General features: G+C 43.0%; 1 protein-coding gene across 8 annotated transcripts in view; it reads left to right on the top strand.

The window, feature by feature from the left end:
• Positions 1 to 10,200, top strand: part of Slx4ip (SLX4 interacting protein) — a 166,654-nt gene extending 156,454 nt beyond the window's left edge. For 7 of the 8 annotated variants that reach the window (XM_085833774.1, XM_085833776.1, XM_085833787.1 and 4 more), the window contains 2 exons: positions 4,360 to 4,460; positions 5,812 to 10,200. In XM_085833774.1, the coding sequence (XP_085689900.1) occupies positions 4,360 to 4,460; positions 5,812 to 6,547 (837 nt within the window). In that variant the 3' untranslated portion in view covers positions 6,548 to 10,200. The remainder of the gene's footprint in view (positions 1 to 4,359; positions 4,461 to 5,811) is intronic. The other variant, XM_029472398.2, reaches the window with a different exon arrangement.
• Positions 10,201 to 18,405: the final 8,205 nt, after the last annotated feature.

Here is an 18,405-nt window from a genome sequence, read left to right as displayed (position 1 = left end):
GTGGTTGTTTATGGGGATGGATCCCCAAGTGGGGCAGTCTCTGGATGGTCATTCCTTTAGTCTCTGCTCTGAACTTTGTACCTTTTCTATCCAAACTCACTCCCCTGTAGATCTCTTCTGAGTGGCTTTCGATACCATATGGGAAGATTTCCTCAGTTTGCATTGGCAGCTAAAGAACAGAACTGTTTTCTGCAGAAATTGTAAGCTGAGATATCCAAGAACAAGGACCATTGGCTTTTCTGTGTAGGGAGAATCTGATCTCTGCTTCCAAATTGGTACTTCACTGCTACATCATCTGAGAGAGGTGGGGAACACGTCATCATGTGATGAAAGACAGAAGGGCCAGCATGAACTTCCTCTGTTGATCTCTCTAAGGGAACCTGATGTCACTCATGAGAACAAAACTTCACAACTTAAATCACCTCTTAACATTGACATTGGCTATAGATGAATTTGGCGGAGGTGGTGGGGCGGGGACAAACCATGTTGTATGTTTATCTCTCCTGTTAACAGAAGCTCCATGAAACAAGGCCTTTTCTTTTTGGTGTATGGCTTTTTACTAAGGGCTCCAGGCTCTGTCTGCCGGAGTTCAGTGATCATTATTGATCATTCTACTATGATGATTATTGGATCATTCTGCTAGATTCAGCTCAGTTACCAGTACCGTGTGTTTTTAAAGCACTTCATTAATTCTGCTGGGTATAAGAATCATTGGGGATCTTGCCTAAAATATACCTTCCCTGACCCCAGCCCCTAGAGACACAAATGCAGTCGATTCTGGCTGGAATCTGTAACATTTCTTAACAAGCTCCCAAGGTGGTTGTGCTGGATTACACCAGCACACTTTGCAAATTCTTGGCTGTCTCATTGGACCAGGTTAAGTTCATTTCTTCTAGTGCTTTCTTTCTTGAATGTTGTTTCATGTATATCAGCAGAGTGTGAATCACCTGGGAACCTAAATATAGATCTCTTAGCCCCACCTCAGACCTTGTGAATCAGAACTTCCACGAAATGAATCCTAGGATTCTTTTCAAAAAAGGGGCGGGGGAGGGGCCTTCTGCAGCTGGTCTTCTGCTAGAGTCCACGCTGGTCTTACACACTCCCTGAGGAGGAGGTCCTAACTCAGGAGCAAGCAGGGGTTTTCTTTGCCATTTTAAGCTCCTTTCCTCATTTACCCCACAATGTTCAAAATTGCTGTTCAGTGAGTCAGGTCAGCATGGGATGAATGTCGAGAGGTTCCTCACAGTTTCCAGGTGCTTTGTTGGCTTGAATATTGACCAGTAATTCAAGGACATTTCAAACCTGTGTGTAACAAGCATAGCCTAGCTGTCAACCTTGCTTTGGTGCGGATGCCCTCCTTCATCCTTTCAGTCCAGGAACTGAAGGTTGCCCAGATCCAAGCAGACAACATGGCATATGTCCTTCCTTGTTGCACTTTCACAATTTGCCTGCTCAGCCTTCCTGTGGCTCTGTGTAGTGGGACATACTTGGGCTGCCTGAAACCTTGAAGTGTATTCACTGGTCTCCGGAGAGATAGTAAGAGGCCTGACCCCTTTGCCTAGGACCTACCTGGACTGCATAAGTTACTGACAGCAGGGTACTTTCCCAGGTTAGACTTGTGGATGCAGTAGCTTGTCCTGCTTCTGTTGTAATACTTGCTCAGATATAAAACTGTAAATCCAGAACCCCAAATTGTAACAAAAAGAAGTGGTAGGAATTGGTTAAGTGGTTAGGAATAGAGTGTACCAAGAAATGATATTCACAGAATTTGTCCTTGGCCCAGATGGCCAGCAAGCTTTCAGGTTGTGAAGTTCCCTCCTGGTTAGTCTACTCCCTAAGTACCTGACCTACGTAGTATGCCTTCTCTGAACTTGAATGAGTTAAAAGCTTGCTAGCCTCTCTGAATATGGTAGATTTGTCTGTATTCCTTGCAGAAGTCAGCTCATTGCTCAGGCAAAATCTAAAGAGTAGTGGTATCAGCCCTGCATGCTCTAGCAGCAGTTCAGCCGGACTAGCGTGCTCCATCTGTTTGCAGCTTGTCTATGGATAAGGGGCAGATTTCATTTTTATTCCAGATTAGAAAAGCAGTAATCAGGAGAAAATCCCTTTGGGAAATCCTATCCCCAGGTGATGGCTGCTGCTTTAGGATAGTGAGTCAAGGGGACAGCACTAGAGACCACAAGCTGTGATTTAGTAACAAAGGGATGTGAACTGACCCTAGAAATGTATGGACAAGAGAGGTCTAATGAGTCTTGACAGTTCAAGGACTGAGGTAGGAGAATAATCACTTTTTTCCCTGCCCACCCAGTCTTCATACAAATGTAAATATGTCTCCTTCATCAAAGTGTCAAATGTGTGGATTTATAAGCTATAAACCAGCCTTGCTGAGTGTATACTCAGGAGTGTGTCTATGTTTGTGTGTATGTATGTGTGTGTGTGTGTGTGTTCTCTCTCTCTCTCTCTCTCTCTCTCTCTCTCTCTCTCTCTCTCTCTCTCCCTCCCTCTCTCTCTCTCCCTCTCTCTCTCTCTCTCTTTCTCTCACTGCCTTCCCCTTTCTTACTCCATCTTGCCTCCTTCCTTTCCCCTCTCCTCCCCTTTTCTCCCCCACTCTCATTTTGAAGTCACAGGTTGTATACTTCTTTCTGAACTGGACATTCCCCCCACCCTATCCCCTGTCACTTTTATTCCAAAGTCATCCCTGACCCCATTGTTGGAGGGCTTTAAGACAAGAATAGGCTGCTGTATTTCTTAAAGAGGTTTTTGAAGTTCCCAGAGGAAATACATGTGCTTTTTAGACATAACTAAGTCAGAGGCTGAATCCACACAGATTGAGATTTGAAGAGCCTGTCGCTATCGCTGTACCACACTTGATACAGTGGATGCAGAACCTATTGTTGTTATTTATGACCCTGTCTGCCTTCCATTGTGGGCTTCTTCCAGCCTTGGGGAATTTACATCATTCCTAATAGCAAAAGGCTTTCTGGTTCCCACAGAGTTGTTCAAAGCCTGACTCATGCTCCTTATGTTAATTGTTCAGCTCTGAAAATACAGCACTTACAGGGTGTGGCTATGAGGGGAAATCAACTGTATTTACAGGGCATGCAGGACATGTTTAGAAATGTTTCACACATAAATCTCCATTGCTCCCAATCTCTCAGCCTCCCCTCTTTTGCCTCCCCCCTCTGACTTGACTTGAAGTATTCTTTTTCCAAAAATTAATATTAGGAAACAACAAACTAAAAAATGACCTATTACAATGCAGTATAATCCAATAAAGGCAGTTATACTTTGTTCACTGACCATTAAAACCAATTTAGGTTACAAGTGGACATGCCTTTGAAAGGTCCTAGCCCAGGTCTGAAGCCACAGTCATAGCTGAGTGTTTATGGACTCTCCTAAATTGTATTGTGAAGTCCAATTAGATCAAGGCTTTCGAGTTATACTGGAATAATACAATTGGCTGCCATCCTCCAGAATCTCAGGGGCTATCGCTTGATTCCCTAAGGAAGCCTACTTTAAACAAAGACCTACTAGTAGGTAGGTACCAGGCTGTGCCTCATGGGTCACAACATTTTATAGGGATTTGATGTGGAAGAATGCTTAGTATCGTAGACAATAAGAGCTGATAACACCTTATCTGAACTATCAGCTTCTAACCTAAGGGAAGAAATTCCAAAATCATTACATGGCTCAGCTCTGGCAAAGGTTGGCAGACTTTTAAATTTTGTAATTACCTCTTTATGAAGCTTCATGGTTATGTTTTTTTAAAGGCAGATAATCTGTGTATAAAACCATAGCTATGACTACTCTAAAAAGGCAAAGACTCTTAGGTTCTTTTGTTGTTGTTGTTGTTTTCATTTGTTTGGTAGATAACCAAGATTGAAAAACTCCATTTTTAAAAAATTCCAGTATTAAAAGGTATAGGTTGGTACTGTTTTAAGATTAACAGAGGCTATATTGGTAAGTAATGGAAATGTGGAGACAATCTCAGGAGTGTCCGGATGCTGGCATTGTCTTCTCACAGATGTGCTGCCACTGGCTCAGAGACTCTGCCCTCTGGGGTTCAGGAGCCACAGAGTTACCAGGTATTGCTCTAGATGGCTTGGGATTCGCAGTTTCTCATTATGGTTTTGTATGGTACACATTAGTGCATGAATGGAGTAGACAAGAATACAAAAGCAGTTGTGACCCACAACAGCAAATACCCAACTGAAAGCGTTGAAACAGCCAAGAACAGCAGTCTCTTTTATTTGGTATTTACAAAGTAAAGCTGTCCATCTGAGCCTTCCTAGTGAAGCTGTTTTCTCTGGTGTTCAGCTAATAGACTCCTGTTTGAACCTTTGTTATCTTTTGGAGTAGACAAAGAAAGCCCTCCATGGAGTGTCTGATTATTTTCCTGAGTGTGCAGAGAGTTCACCTTCTCCTGGTACAAAGCTCAAGAGGAACGCTCTGAAGGAAATGTAGGTCCAACATGTTTCCTGTGTCTCGTTTTCTGACTGCCTGGGAGGACAGTTGTATCATTAGAAGAGTCTATCACTTAATGACAGTGTGTATGGAACCCAATCAGAAGCCCCTCTGTGTTGGTTCTGCCCACAGCCATTTATTAACGCATGTCCTTCCCACCTTCCTGTTGCTCTTGCTTTCTGGACAGTGGGAATAGACTCCTTGCTTCACAGGTGTGTTGCAAGAAGTGATTAATTCCAAGCTCTTTGAAGATGAAAAGCACCTACTGGTGGTGTGTTTCACACAGCTCTTGAGGCAACTGCAGACAGACCTAAAAACTCCATTCCTTTTGTAAGATGCTTCTTCTGACTGTAATGTAATTATGACAGCCCTCGGGCCCCTTACAACAACATATTTATGGTTTTTTCCACAAAGCTTAGCCAAAGTAAATATTCCAGCTTCAATGCTTGAATTTAGTGGCTGAAGAAGTTTCATGCTATTTGTAAATGTATTGTTGTCAACTCTTTGCCAAAATTAAGGGCTTAAGTCACTCAGTTTCTTGTGAAGTTTCTGTCTTGCCCTGGAAGTTTGTTTTATAGTTAAGTAAAGTTTGTCTTACTTATTGTGTATCCTGTGGAAGAGGAAGGTTAGATGAGAGAGGAATAGAGAGAGACACACAGACTGACAGACAGACAGACAGACAGACAGACATGTATAGATAGAGACATACAGATGAACAGACAGATGATAGATAAAAAAAGATACATACACTGATTGTTAGAGTTATACTTTGTTTAATGTTAACTGTCTGAATTTTTTTCCAGGACTGACCAAGTTTGATTAACTGAGGCTTATTCCCATATGGTTGGTGAATAAGCCAGCACCTGCTGCATAATACCTTAAAGTGTCACAAGGGAATTTTCAGATTAGTATTTACTTCCAAATAGAAATTATATGTGTGCATATTTTTGCATATGCATGGGTATGCACAAACATACTGTGTTTTGGATGTATCTAAGCATTTCCTCCCACAAAAAGTCAGTATATCAACCCCAGGCATTATTTGCCTTTAATATCTAAAGATGGATATCTATTTGCTTTGGTTAAAAATGATTCATTGTGATTCCATTGATGAACCAACAATGAAAATTCAGAACATATTGTAGTTTAGTGGAAAATGTAAATGTTATTACTTAATACAATCGGTATGCACCGTACACTTTGGGGATTTCCTAGATATGCCAGGGTGTTGAGAAGCCAGCTGGTACATGCCTTGTTCTTAGGAGTAACAACCAGGGAGTGGGGGTTTGGAGGATCCCATGCCATTGCAAACCTCATATACTCTACAATCTTTATTGTCTGTTTCAGTGTGAGAAGAACTAAATCAAAAGGCACTGATGTGAGCAAACCACAGCCCAGCGGGGACCTCGTGGGAAGATCTAGTGACTCAGTAATTACTGTGGTACCATGGAGGAAGGATGCCTCAGCCATTCTCCTGTCAGAATCTGTGGGTCAAGCACAAGATGACATAAGAGCAGCCAAGAGCCACCAGGAGCTTCCTGTTCAAAAGCTGGAAAATGTTTCTCAGACTCAGCCAGGAGACACTTGCAGCCAGCAGCAACTTCATCCTGGGGAGTGGTTAAAGATGGGGCTTCTAAGCAGGAGCCCTGCGTATAACTATGAGTCAGCATCACCAGGTCCAAAGCAAAGTCTGAGAGCAGCCAAGACACAGCAGAAACACAGGAATTGTGAGTCTGTGGAAGACTCTGACCACCGCAGGAGAGTTTCTCTTGGAAATGAAGGATTAGTCCCGGAGGATGCGGCCGAGGAAAGGAGCGCAGCTGTCAGGGTTTTGCCAGCCTTAGAGTTGTCAGATCCTGGGTTGCTTTTGAAACAAGATTTGGCAAAAGCCACAGCTAAGGAAGAGCTACATGCTTTGGAAAATCTCTCCTCCAGACATCTTATGACAAACAACCCGGGGCAGGCACAGCAGACCGACTCAGCTGCAATTACTGAACGATTAGCTACAGATCAGGGCGGCCCCAGCAAGAAAAGAAAGAAACTGCAAAGTTACAACAGAGGATGCAGTGGCAAGAAAAACTGAGGATACAGTACCTGGGGTACTGGAAGAAATTAGGGCAATTACTTTAAATAAATAAATATTTAGGAGCTGGAGTTATGTCTCACTTAGTGCTCTTGCAGAGGACCCAAGTTTACGTTCCAGGCACCTAGAAGGTGACTTACAACCATCGTGAACTCCAGATCCAGAAGACCCAACACACTCTTTGACCTCCATGGGCACCAGGCCTGCGTATGGTATGCATATATACCAGGCAAAACACACATACATGTAAATCTTTTTGTAAAATTGTTTGTGTTGGAATTGGCCTTCATAGTCACCTCCTGGAGGCTATTTTCCTAACAGGCTTGTAACTTTTTCATCATTTTAGAACTGTCTCCAGAAAATACTATATTGACAAAGAGCCATCCACTGGTCAAGGAGTAAACTATGTATCTAGGACCCCAAGGAGAAATCAGTAATGGTGGCCTTCTCACCCCATCACTATGAAGACCTCCTGATTGGGGGGCTTGGGGGAGGCAGAGACAGTACCAGGTACTTCTGGCCACATCTTGTGCTGCAGTCCTCTGACTTCTCAAACTGAGTACCTGACAGTAAGAATAAGTCAGCAGTCTCAGCATGTGATTCTGTGAGGAATGCAGGTATTTGGGTCTCAGACATATGGAATGAAGAACTGTGATTCTGAAATGGACTAAAGTTGAAAACAGCTCCCTAGAACTTACATCCTACAGCCTAGTTACCGTGGCTTCCTTCAGCTGGGGACACATGTGGAAATGTACACCCCGTGCTTCCTTCAGCTGGGGACACGTGGAGATGTACACCCCGTGCTTCCTTCAGACTTGGATTTGGGGTGTGAGTCACTTTGTTCCCAGGTTCATATACTAAGGATGGACACAATGCCTAGGTCGCTCTTATATCTGGAGTTACCAGAAATGTATGCATAATTCATCCCAGTCTGAGATGAAGACATGGAAGAGGTGTGTCCTGTGTAGCACAAGTTTGACCCTGTCCTTGTCCACACCCCCCATATTCTGGTTGCAGTTAAGACAGACCAGAATCCAAAGCTAGGGCAGTGGCCGTTCCAGTTCCCAATTTGGAAAATTTCCCAGGGCATTTAAATGTCCTCTTCAGTTGTGTAGTCAGCCCTCAAGATAGACAGGAAGCCAGAGCTATCAGCCTGGACACTTCATCTGCTCACCCCAACCTCAAAGGACCAGAAACTGCTTGCTGGTGTCCCTCTCCTTTCCCGCCTAGCTTTTTTTGTTTTCTTGAGAGCTGATTCCAAGATGTTGAGTCCTCAATGAAAGCATGAGTAGTCACCATTGTACAGAGAGCTAAGATATTCTGACCTGGAATAGATGGGATTTGAATTATTTAATGGCTAAGGTCATATTCTGTATTTAATTGTACTTATATGAAGAATGTGCTTTCAAGAAATGTTTTGCTTTTCAAATCTGTTCCATTATATTATAGGAAATAGTGATTATTGTGACCAATGATTTAAAAAAAAAGTATGTTAAGAGTTATAGATAGATGTGGCTTTGTAGCAGCCTTCATGCACAATGGATTTTAATAGGATTAGCAGAGCTCTGGGCTTCTATACTCTGCCATATGTTTAAGGAATTTTGCCCTTAATCATTTTCCTTCAGCATGTTTGAAACACCTCTCCATGTCCTGTTTCTTGAATGATTTTATAATTCCTTGAATATATGCATAAAGGGGCAAATTAATCCCCAGTGTTTTGTTACTTATCAGGTGGGACATGAAGTATTGTCTACTGTTGGGAATGGTATGAGTTTTTATATTCTTAATTACTGTAACAATTTAGCATTTGAAAGTCTGAGACACTGTCAGGATTGATAGTCAGAACCAAGTTCTTCAACCCTTTCATTCTCCAAATTAAAGTTATATTTAGGTCCCTGTGATTCTGATCCTTAGAGGAAACACTCACCCAATTCCGTTGATAACTGAACTCAAGACAGTCCTCAGTATCTGAGATGCTAAGCCACCTCCATGTACTATCAAATGACATTTTAATAGATGAAAGCTAGTTAGGTCTTTTTGTATTTTCTTTCCTTCTCCCTCCTTCCCCAGTTTAAAAACATGGAAAAGCTGGCCTGGTGGCACATGCCTTTAATCCTAGCACTTGGGAGGCAGAGGCAGGTAGATCTCTGAGTGGGAGGCCAGACTGGTCTACATAATAAGTTAGTGAACAGACAAAACTACATAGTGAGACCTTGTCTCAGAACAAACAAATCAGTATGGGAATAATCTGTGATTTTTCTCCCATAAGTGCTTTTCTTTGCCACTGGAAGTTAACTCACCAAGACATGCATATGATTTGTGCAGTGTAAAGAAGCACTTGGTGCTGGAATAGTATGTAAATGTATTTAATTTTTTAAGAAACAAGACTTATGAGTCTTGAATACTTGGTGAAGGGGGTGTTCTGCATGTGCAGTGACCACTAAGACACCAATAAGAAAGAAAAAGACACAAAAAGTCTCTGTATTTTGATGTTTGAAGAATCCAGTTCATCTCTGGATGGACCTTCTCAAAGTGGATCTTAGTGGTGATGATGGGGTCTCAGTATAATTGTTTTATGTTTGATGTCATGTTTTGATTTCAGCTGAAATTGTACCTCTCATTGATTGGCCTTTGACTTCAGAAAAAGCCCCGACTAGGACGGACACATAGGGAAGGAAGCATCTATGCCCAAGAGAATGACCTAGGATCAGTGTCAGCCTTCGTAGTTTTTTAAGCTCCTTGGCAGGTCGTACTGTAATATTTCCACAAAACAGTAGTGAATGGCCCTCTGAATAATAAGCAACTTTTCAAGAGCCAAAACACGTACTGTGCAGCATGCTGGGACTGGAATATGGAAATTGTTTTAATTTCTTCTTTTCTCTTATGAGGAAATCACTGCACTTGGTTTGTCAAGACAAGAGAGTTCATTCCCCTGTATTGAAACAGTGATGAATTAAAACATGTTGGAGCAAGTTTTCTAAGAAAATCAAAATTAAACTGGTTTCTCTTAAATAGCTTAAAGCTTTCCACAGTACACAATAAATGAAGCATTGTAAAGTGAAGTTAATGCAAGTAGTCACTTAAGACAGAAGTCTAAGCAGATAGATAGATAGATAGATAGATAGATAGATAGATAGATAGATACACACACATCATCAGTCTTGCAGTTCCAGGCTGTAATTCATTCTCAGAAACCTGCTGAATTCCCTCTAATTTTGTTTCTATATATACTTAACAAGACAGGGAGCAAATGTGTGTCAATATGTAGCATGACAAAGAGAACTTGGGTGAAGTTTTCTACTTGTGAGGACCCATTTGGCATGGGCTTGAAATATCTCTGGGTAAGTCTCGTCTGTGGCCCAGTGTCCCCACACTACAGTAAGGCTTCCATAACCATTCTAAGCAAAGGGAGCTTTTGTTTATTGAAGTAAAATCAGTAAAGGCGTGCAGTTGGCTCCCCAGGGCAGCTGGCCGACCGGTGCTAATAGGTGCTAACTTGACAGATTCTCAGGATGAGTTTCCAGATGGAATTAGACAGCGCCACAATCTCCAGGAGAGCCCTGGTCCTCTCAGTCAAGTATGTTTAATAGACTGAGTGTCCACAGAATAAAAACACTTTTGTAGTGAAAATGTACCTGTTTTATGAATAAACATGTGGGTTTTGTGAATTTAAGTAAGTTTGTTGTGCATTTTGCTTACTTTGCGGGTAGGAGGATCTTGCTATATGCCATAGTGGTAAGCACACTATGTAGCCCACACAGACCTCAGAGTCTGGTTCTCTCTGCCTCTGCTAGGAGTGTGTGTGTGTGTGTGTGTGTGAGAGAGAGAGAGAGAGACAGAGAGAGAGAGCGCGCTTTAAAAACAACTGAATTAAGTTCAAAGAATATATATCCAAAGTACCCTGTTCTGAACATGTTATTTTTAATTATGCTCTGCTTATAAGAATGTCTTTCCTCCCAGGAGCATTTCTTGGGTTTTGGAAATCTTGTTACGTTAGATAAAGGAACTATTTGAACCACTGACCCTTAAGATTTAGGTTTTGAAAACCTAATGAGAAACATTAAGATTAAATTTGACCCTTAAGGTCTGGGCTGTATGAGTTTGTTCCCACTGTGCTCCTGTCTGAGTTTCAGTAGACCTGGAGGGAGGGGGGGTCTTGACATGGTCTTGACACCTTCAAGAGAACCCTGACATTCCCCAAGTGAACTCATTTACATGTGTGAGCATCTAGTCTTTGTTCAAGACTGATTGAAGTTCTGGGCCACCTCTTTATATCACCTTATATCTTGGATGCTTGGGCCTCTGGTCACTTATAAGTAGATTTCCCTGGTGACCCTGTACCAGTCAGCCAATTCTGAAATGTAATTAGAGCTATACATGAAACACTAACAAAGACTGAAAATTGGGAAACCCATTTCGTAGTGTTTTGGTCATCTTGGTACACTGTGTGCCAATTCCCACACAAAGGATACCCTGCGGGGGTGGGGTGGAGTGGAGGTCTAGACTAGAGAGCCTGGACCATGTAACAGCAAGGTACTACAAGCTGCAAACCCTGGGCCCAGGAGCTACCTCGCCATTCATTAATTAATTTTTATGTATGTTTTAGCATAACTTAACCTTCCGTGTCTTCAACTATCAAAATTGTCTAGTATTTTAAGTATAATCCATAGCCCTCTAAGTACTGAAATAAGCATACCATACCCATGTGTTAATTTCCCCACCTGTTTAGAAACGCTTCCTACAGTGGGCACTCATTGGAATCTCCTATGTAGTTTGTAGCTCAATCTAACTCCCTGGGGTCAGCTGAGCCTGCATTCTAGTACTTTTAAAGCCCCTCAAACAATGATTCGTATGCAATGCCATAGTTAAGAACTACTTTTTCAAAATGGAGTATGTATACTTATATAAATCCTGGATGTTGAAGGAGACACAGTTGACCCAGAAGAATAGCCCTTTACAAAAAGGGGGGGGGGGTGAGGGAGGCTTTCTCCAAATCTGAAATTACATCTACTTTCAGACAAATGAGTAGGAAGTCTTTAGGGACAAGGTGTCAATCAATAGTAACACATTTTAATCAGATGTGTTTTTTTTTTTACCTCTGAGCCTCCTCTGTTCTGCTGCATTAGACCCTACACATCCGAACACATCATTCCCCACACTGAGATACTGCTACCCTCCTTCAGAAGATGAGCTTTCAAAGTGCCTAAATAATTGTCTGGAATTTCTGCATAAACCTCTGGGGTTTGCCTTTGATCCATGATCATTAATATCATTAATAGGCACTCTAAAAGTGCATGTGAATCTCAAGCTAGCATTTGGCAGAGCAGCGGAAGAATGAACGCTTTTAAAATAGTTTGGCTCAGGAAGCGCATGTGAAATAACCCTGTGGGAAAATCAGGAGACTTTCTCATCCTGCAGAGGATTACCCAGGATGAGATACTGACCTTGTAGTTTAAGTCCAGTTACATTTCTTAAAATCTCAGTCATTACCCAGCCTGATTTATAGTAAAGGCTCAAGTAGCCTGTGAGAGGCCTCTGTGATGATATACCGTTTGTGCTTCTCGCTTTCTGCACAGTACCCTGCAGACACCATATCATATGTGCATGCCTGTGTGCGTGTGCCTGTGTGTGTGTTGTGGGTGGTTCCTTTAAAAAGAAAACCAGTTTCTGCAGGAGATTTACTACAGTGTTTCTCTCAGAAACTAGCTGCAGACTTTTCTTTTCCTGGGGCTCTACAGCAATCAAGCCCAGAAGGCCGAGTGTGTCAGGGTGAGCAGATCACTGACCTCCACGGGGGAGAGGTCACTAAAGCACAGAAGACTCAAAGGGGAGGAAGAGAAAGCAACTCCACAGCAGGGATTTGACTTGCTTTAGGGCAGAGGCGCTTCTCTAAAGGAGTCCCCAGTCTCCCACGCCCTTTCGCCTGCTCTGTTTCTGCTCAACACACACACCACACCGCACAGACACAAGCACACACAGCCCTAACAACTAAAAAAAAAAAAAAAAAAAAAAAAAAACACGACTCACACCCTTTCTCCACCTGCCCCTAAGCTGTGGACAGATTGACAACCCCTCCCTTCTCCAGGGGAGGCAGCTGATGGATTGACTGGAAATTTTTCTAGACCCAGTGGCTCTGAAGACCTTTTTTAGTTCCTCCTTCACACGCCTGACTGGTGAGAAGAACACAGAGGATTCTTTCCCAAACCCATTGTGGGTGCCTGGGAGGGCTTATCCCAGCTCATCCATTCTTGTCAGAGGAAGGTGAGTTGGTAAATCAGAGCTGTACACAGTCAGAATGTGGAAGACTAGGCTGGGGCATTTGGGACACATCCCAGGAGGAGTAGCCTGGAAAAAGCCCTCAGTAAGGATGCTGGAAACTTGTGAAACAGCAACATGGGCTTATTTACATATTGCCCTGAAAAATGCTACCCCGGTGAGCTTTTTCCTTGTGCCATTCTGCTCAGTGGGAGATGTAGATGAGGCATATGGAAAGGCTTTCTCAGTGGCTCACCAGTGAGAAGGGCTCTGCCTAGCTCAAACTATCTCTGAGACCAGAGGCTCTCTGTACAAAGGTATAGGGGGCCTGGGGAGAGTACCTGCTGTTAGGAGCTTTATTGTGAAGCTAAGAATCTTAATTTGGTAAAGACTTAAAGACAAATATGTCCATCCATCTATGTTCTATGAATAGCAAATCAGCGTGCTTTCCCATTTCTAAATCTGATGGCCTCCTGAACCCAATTGTACATGAATTGGGCTCTTGTTTTGCATGTTTGTTGGGTCTACTCTCAGATCCCTATAGTATTATAGGAATCTTTCTGAATTTGCAAGATCCCCTTAACTCTTCTGCTACCAGATATGCCTGTCTACCTAAACCAGCTGCTTTGCACATGAATGCAAGACAAGATGGGGAAGAAGGTTGGTCTTGACATTTAATCTATTCTCAATCCATTGAGGAAGTAGGGGGATAAACACTATATAATGTGGAAGTCATGGAGGGAAAATAGTTGTTGAGAAAGGCTCTATAGTGGAAAACACCATCACACAAAGCATTTTGGAAGTGCCCAATCTACTGAAAACCTCTATAAAACAGTCAAACATCAGGTTCTTTCAAAACAATAGAAAACTGGTCCAATGCCGTGTTCTGAGGTCCTCCAAGGCCAGGCACCTAAACTGGGCACTGATTTTAGTGGGAGAAAGGTGAAGGAAGAACTGCATCCATCAGTCAAAGGCAGACCACACTGCTGTGTAGAATTTAATTGTGCACCAAATTGGGTTTTGTTTTAAGTCCTCTAGTTCATTCTTGTCTTGGATGGGCTTTTCTTTTTGCACACTGGTAGCAGACACTGAATAGTCACTACCAAACAGAACGTGTAGCTTTCCATTGCTGTATAACAAATTGCTATGGATTTAGAGTCTTGAAAGCACATAAATCTATTACTTCATCATTTACAACACCTTATAGCTGGAAACTTAGTTCATTGTTTTACAAAGCTCAAGTGTGACTAATAAGTCACACATTTTATCTGAAGGCTCAACCAGGCAAAAGTCCATCCCTGAGCTTCCTTACATTGTAACCTTCTTGCTTGCAACAGCAGGTCAAGAGTGAAGGCCCATCATTCAGCTGGCCAAGGATTTCCTAGATAGAGGCTTTCCCATAAGGGCCCAGTCACCTCATTAGTGGGGACACTCCTGTTCTAGTGAGACATTATATTTATAAACACCTATCACTGTCGTATCAGTATTTGGTCAATTAGCAGGGCCCAGGAATCTTTGAAGGCCATCACAGATTTTTGGCCTACCACTAGATCCTGTAGCCTATAAGTTCTTCTGTGATATGTGTTCATCTAAGCAAATACCTTCATTTTTTTAAATATACTCTTACCACATTACAGTTGAAAGACTAATAGCAGCCTATTTTTGTTTTCCTATAGTGTTTTCAATGCTGCATGGCCAAGAAACTGAGGCACAATGAATTCTAGAAATCCCCAAGCCTGTCCAAACCCAAAGCACAAAACTGTAGTTAAGGTCCTAGTGGGAGAAACTTCAACCCAGAAATGAAGATGGGAGAGCTGTTACTGGTTTAAAGGCAGCCTGGCCCCCAAACTCTTGCTTTGAACATAGATTCTAGCTTGAACACCAAGAGGGTGAAATTAACAGTCTTACCATGGGCCAGGCCAGTGTGGAAGCAGAAGTGTTTGTGGAAATATTTTAGAACCTCCCTGGTAACTATACCACAGCCAGCATTGTCCAAATGCGAACTCACAGTGAGCTAGTGATGGTCGGGTATGGATGGAGAAGGGAGACTGTGATGAGCCCTGACCTTTTTCCCATCTGTCCTACCTGCTCCCTTTTCTTTACCCAGGGATACTGCCTCCATTTTAGTCAAACCTATAGACCATCCACATTTGCCCTCTGCTGCTGCTTTGTGATTTGAATTTGCAAAACTCTATTTCCAGTGCTACAAAGCCACAGAGAACCCATTGGAGGTACTTGAGTGTTCCAATTTTGAACTTGGGGGATGTTTCTCTCCACAGGATGGAGTTTATCCAAGTCATTCCTGCCTGGGTACCTAGTACAGAGGAATGATTTGGCCCGCACTGACATGACCAACAGAGACAGACAGGTAAAAGACAACTGAACAAGTAACTCATCAGCCTTGGTGAGAGAGGGCAGGACGTGAGTAGCATTTCCATGCGGAAGCAGAGCTGTGGGTATAGTTACGGAGACATGCCTATACCAGCCAGCAGAAGCCACCAGTGGCTCATTGGACATGGCTACCTTTGGTTCATTCATGTGATCTGGATTTAGTAATTTTAAATGCTCAGTTGATTTTCTGCTATAATATAGAAGGCCCCTTCCCAGTGAGGTAGGCATATGGGATGGGATTTAACTGTGTAACTGCAACTACCAGATGACACCCCAATGAGATTTGTGCAGCAGTAACTTAGTTTTGAAAATGCTCATGAAGTTTTGTGTATATTTGTGTGTTTGTGTGTGTGTGTGTGTGTACACATATAGACCTGTGTGTACACACAACCAAGGGAAGGGTGAAGCCTATGGAGACCTGTTTCCTCCCAGAACCCCCTTTCCTGCGATTCATTTTCTAATTCTATGAAGCAGAACATAGAAAGGAAGTCTGAAACTTCCCAGGAACAAAGGGAAAGCCCAAAGGGCTGGGACTTCATCTGTGATGCAGAAAACACCCATTGCTCCCCAATTTGGAGACACTACAATCCATGTCAATGTACCTAAAGAATGTCACAGTAGCTTCTCCCTGTAGCACCCATGAGCCTTCATGTTTATTTCCTGTTTAGTATTGATCACAGCACTTCATAGAGATATCACCCATGGCTAGATCCTAACAGAAACCTAAGTTCCCAGATGAAGCCCTAAACCAAGCAGCCCAGGAAGGAGGAGCTCCAAGTTCGAGCCCAGGCTGTTGCTGTCTCTTGAGGCCTCAGTTTGCCCTTCTCGAATCCTCTGATGGGGAAGATCACTGCTTATCCTAGCCTTTGGCGAGTCTGTGATGAAGGCTTTTCAACTGCATACACATCTCTGTGAGGATGAAGTTAAAAAGTTTTTCATTCTCCGTTTGCTAGTCCCAGAGGGGACAGACAGTATGCCCGCCTATGTAGTCATCAGAAAGGCAGTGCAAAGCTGAGTCTCTGGACTCTCCAGGAGCACCACACACCCTGCAGGACAACATGGCTTTAACACAAAGCTGTACCTTTCCTGTTGCTGGGATCTGGTTTTGCTCCATGGATAAATAATTCAACCCTTGGTCCCCTGGGTGTGGACATTTTCAGAGGAGTGGGTTGTTGAGGCTACGGGCAGACTTCCATCCAGGTTTCTTACTGAATTTAAGAGCCTTTCCCCTAAGATAATTTCCCTGACTTGCATATCACAGGTTAATACTGGACCCGTGCATAATGATACATAATTTGAGACTTGTAAAAGCCGCTTTGGACTTGAAAGGAACACACTCTCTGCCAGAGAAGTTGTGCCTGGCATGCAAGAGCAAGTAGTGCAGGTAGAACATAGGTTCAAGGAAGGGAGCCACACCCTTTTGACATGGTCTCAGAGGATGCCATGCAGGTGTTAGGTCCCCTGCCTGCCAGGCAACCACACAGCCTCTACTCTGCAAGCACCTGCCCACAACCTCACTTGCTATTCTCAGAACCCCCAGAAAGCAGTTGCTCACCAAGGAAAATTCATTCTTTTTTAGTACACCCAGAAACACTGCATGCAGTCCTGGTGATGCAACAGGATTGTCCTAATGACTTCTAAACTTTGTTTTTAAGGCTTCTGGGGCAAGAACCTCAAAAGACCTGCCTCAGGGGCCACCTTCTACCTTAGGTAGCCGAATTGTTTTTTGGCATTGTTAGAGGCTGACATAGTCTGAGCCAGGATGTTTAGCTGCTTGTGGGGTAGGAAAAAAAAAGGTTAAGAAAAATAATTGTTGTTTTTGCAAACTATCTATTTAAAAACTGAACCTCAGGAAGCAAGCAGATCTGTGTTCCAATGCTTGGATGAATCAGAGCTCACAAAGTATAAATACACATTAGCAGGAGAAGGCTTCCCATAACCCACGTACTTATGTCTCCCAGCCGGGAACCTCTGAACTCCTGCTTCTCATTCCCAGGAGAGCCAAGAAAGCGGCCCACAGTCCAAAACGGAAATGGTGGGGCTTCGTTCAGCCTAAGTTCAAACCCCTATGGGCATTCCGGGACAGTTTGTTTGTTTGTTTTTGTTTGTGTTTGTTTTTCTTTTTCTTTAAAAGCAGCTGGTGTTTAGCTGCTTACTTGTTCACTTGCAGGCAAGCAGGCAGGAACTATTTAGAAAGGTGGGGACCCCCACCCTCTTCTTTCTTTGGCTCCTTTCTACCAAAGAAATGTTGCTAAATAAGTTAACTTTGACTCATTGACCCCTCAGATCAGCTAATAAAGATGAATCATACAGACCATGGCTTGCTTAAGGGGCAGTGTAATCATTTTACTTAAAAATGATGTCAGGTGGTAATTTAGCAACAAGCCCGCTTCCAGGCTATCTAATTCCTTTTAACAAGGAGGAAAAACATTGTAATTAATGAAGAGCTTATACTTTTGTTCTCAAATTTTACTGTGTGTAAGCAAAGGGGAAGGGGCAGAGGAGAAAGCTTGTTGACAAATGTAGATTCTAAGGTCCAGTTTTGGTGAGTTCTGATCCTATGGGGTCTTGAGCTGGGCTTGGGGTTCTGCATTGAAAAGAGCAGGAGGCCTTTCTTATCATGACAATCTCACTTGCATTTAGTTAGGTTAAATATCCTACCCCAACCCAGCCCCCAGTTGTCTAAAAACTTGGGACAATGAGAATGATCGCCATCACCTTCAGGGAAATCCTCCTCCTGAATTTCATGACATACCCTAACGGTAGCTAGGATTTTAGCTAGTGAGATTCGGGACTGGAACTTTTCCCTGCCAAAGCTTCTTTAAGAAGGGCTGAGAACATCTCCCAGAGTCCTCTCTTCTACCCCCTGACTCCAGCATAACCGGGCTTCCTTTGCTTCCTTCTTTCTCCACAATTAAGATCCTGGCTTTGAGCCATGCCCACAGGAGTCTGACCTATGCCCTCCCACGACTCCATGTCAGGGACCGAAGACTCGTCAAGACAACATCCATGAATCTCAAGATCACTTCCCTCCTGGAATGAAGAACTGCAGAAGCTCATTAACTTTTTTGTTTCCCCCTTGGCACAAAACAACTTGGCAGCTACCCAAGGAATTCTAGCGTCCTGCAGAATCCAAGTTTACAAACCACCAGAACAAGGTATTACTTCAGAATGCTATTTGAATCTGGTGCTGTTTAACGAGAGTGTCTCCT

The sequence above is a fragment of the Mus caroli genome, unplaced genomic scaffold (assembly GCF_978045245.1).
Source record: "Mus caroli unplaced genomic scaffold, Mus_caroli_1 scaffold_2, whole genome shotgun sequence".
Lineage (NCBI taxonomy): Eukaryota > Metazoa > Chordata > Mammalia > Rodentia > Muridae > Mus > Mus caroli.
Note: the sequence above shows the minus strand (reverse complement) of the source record. Positions and strands in the feature narration are given on the sequence as shown.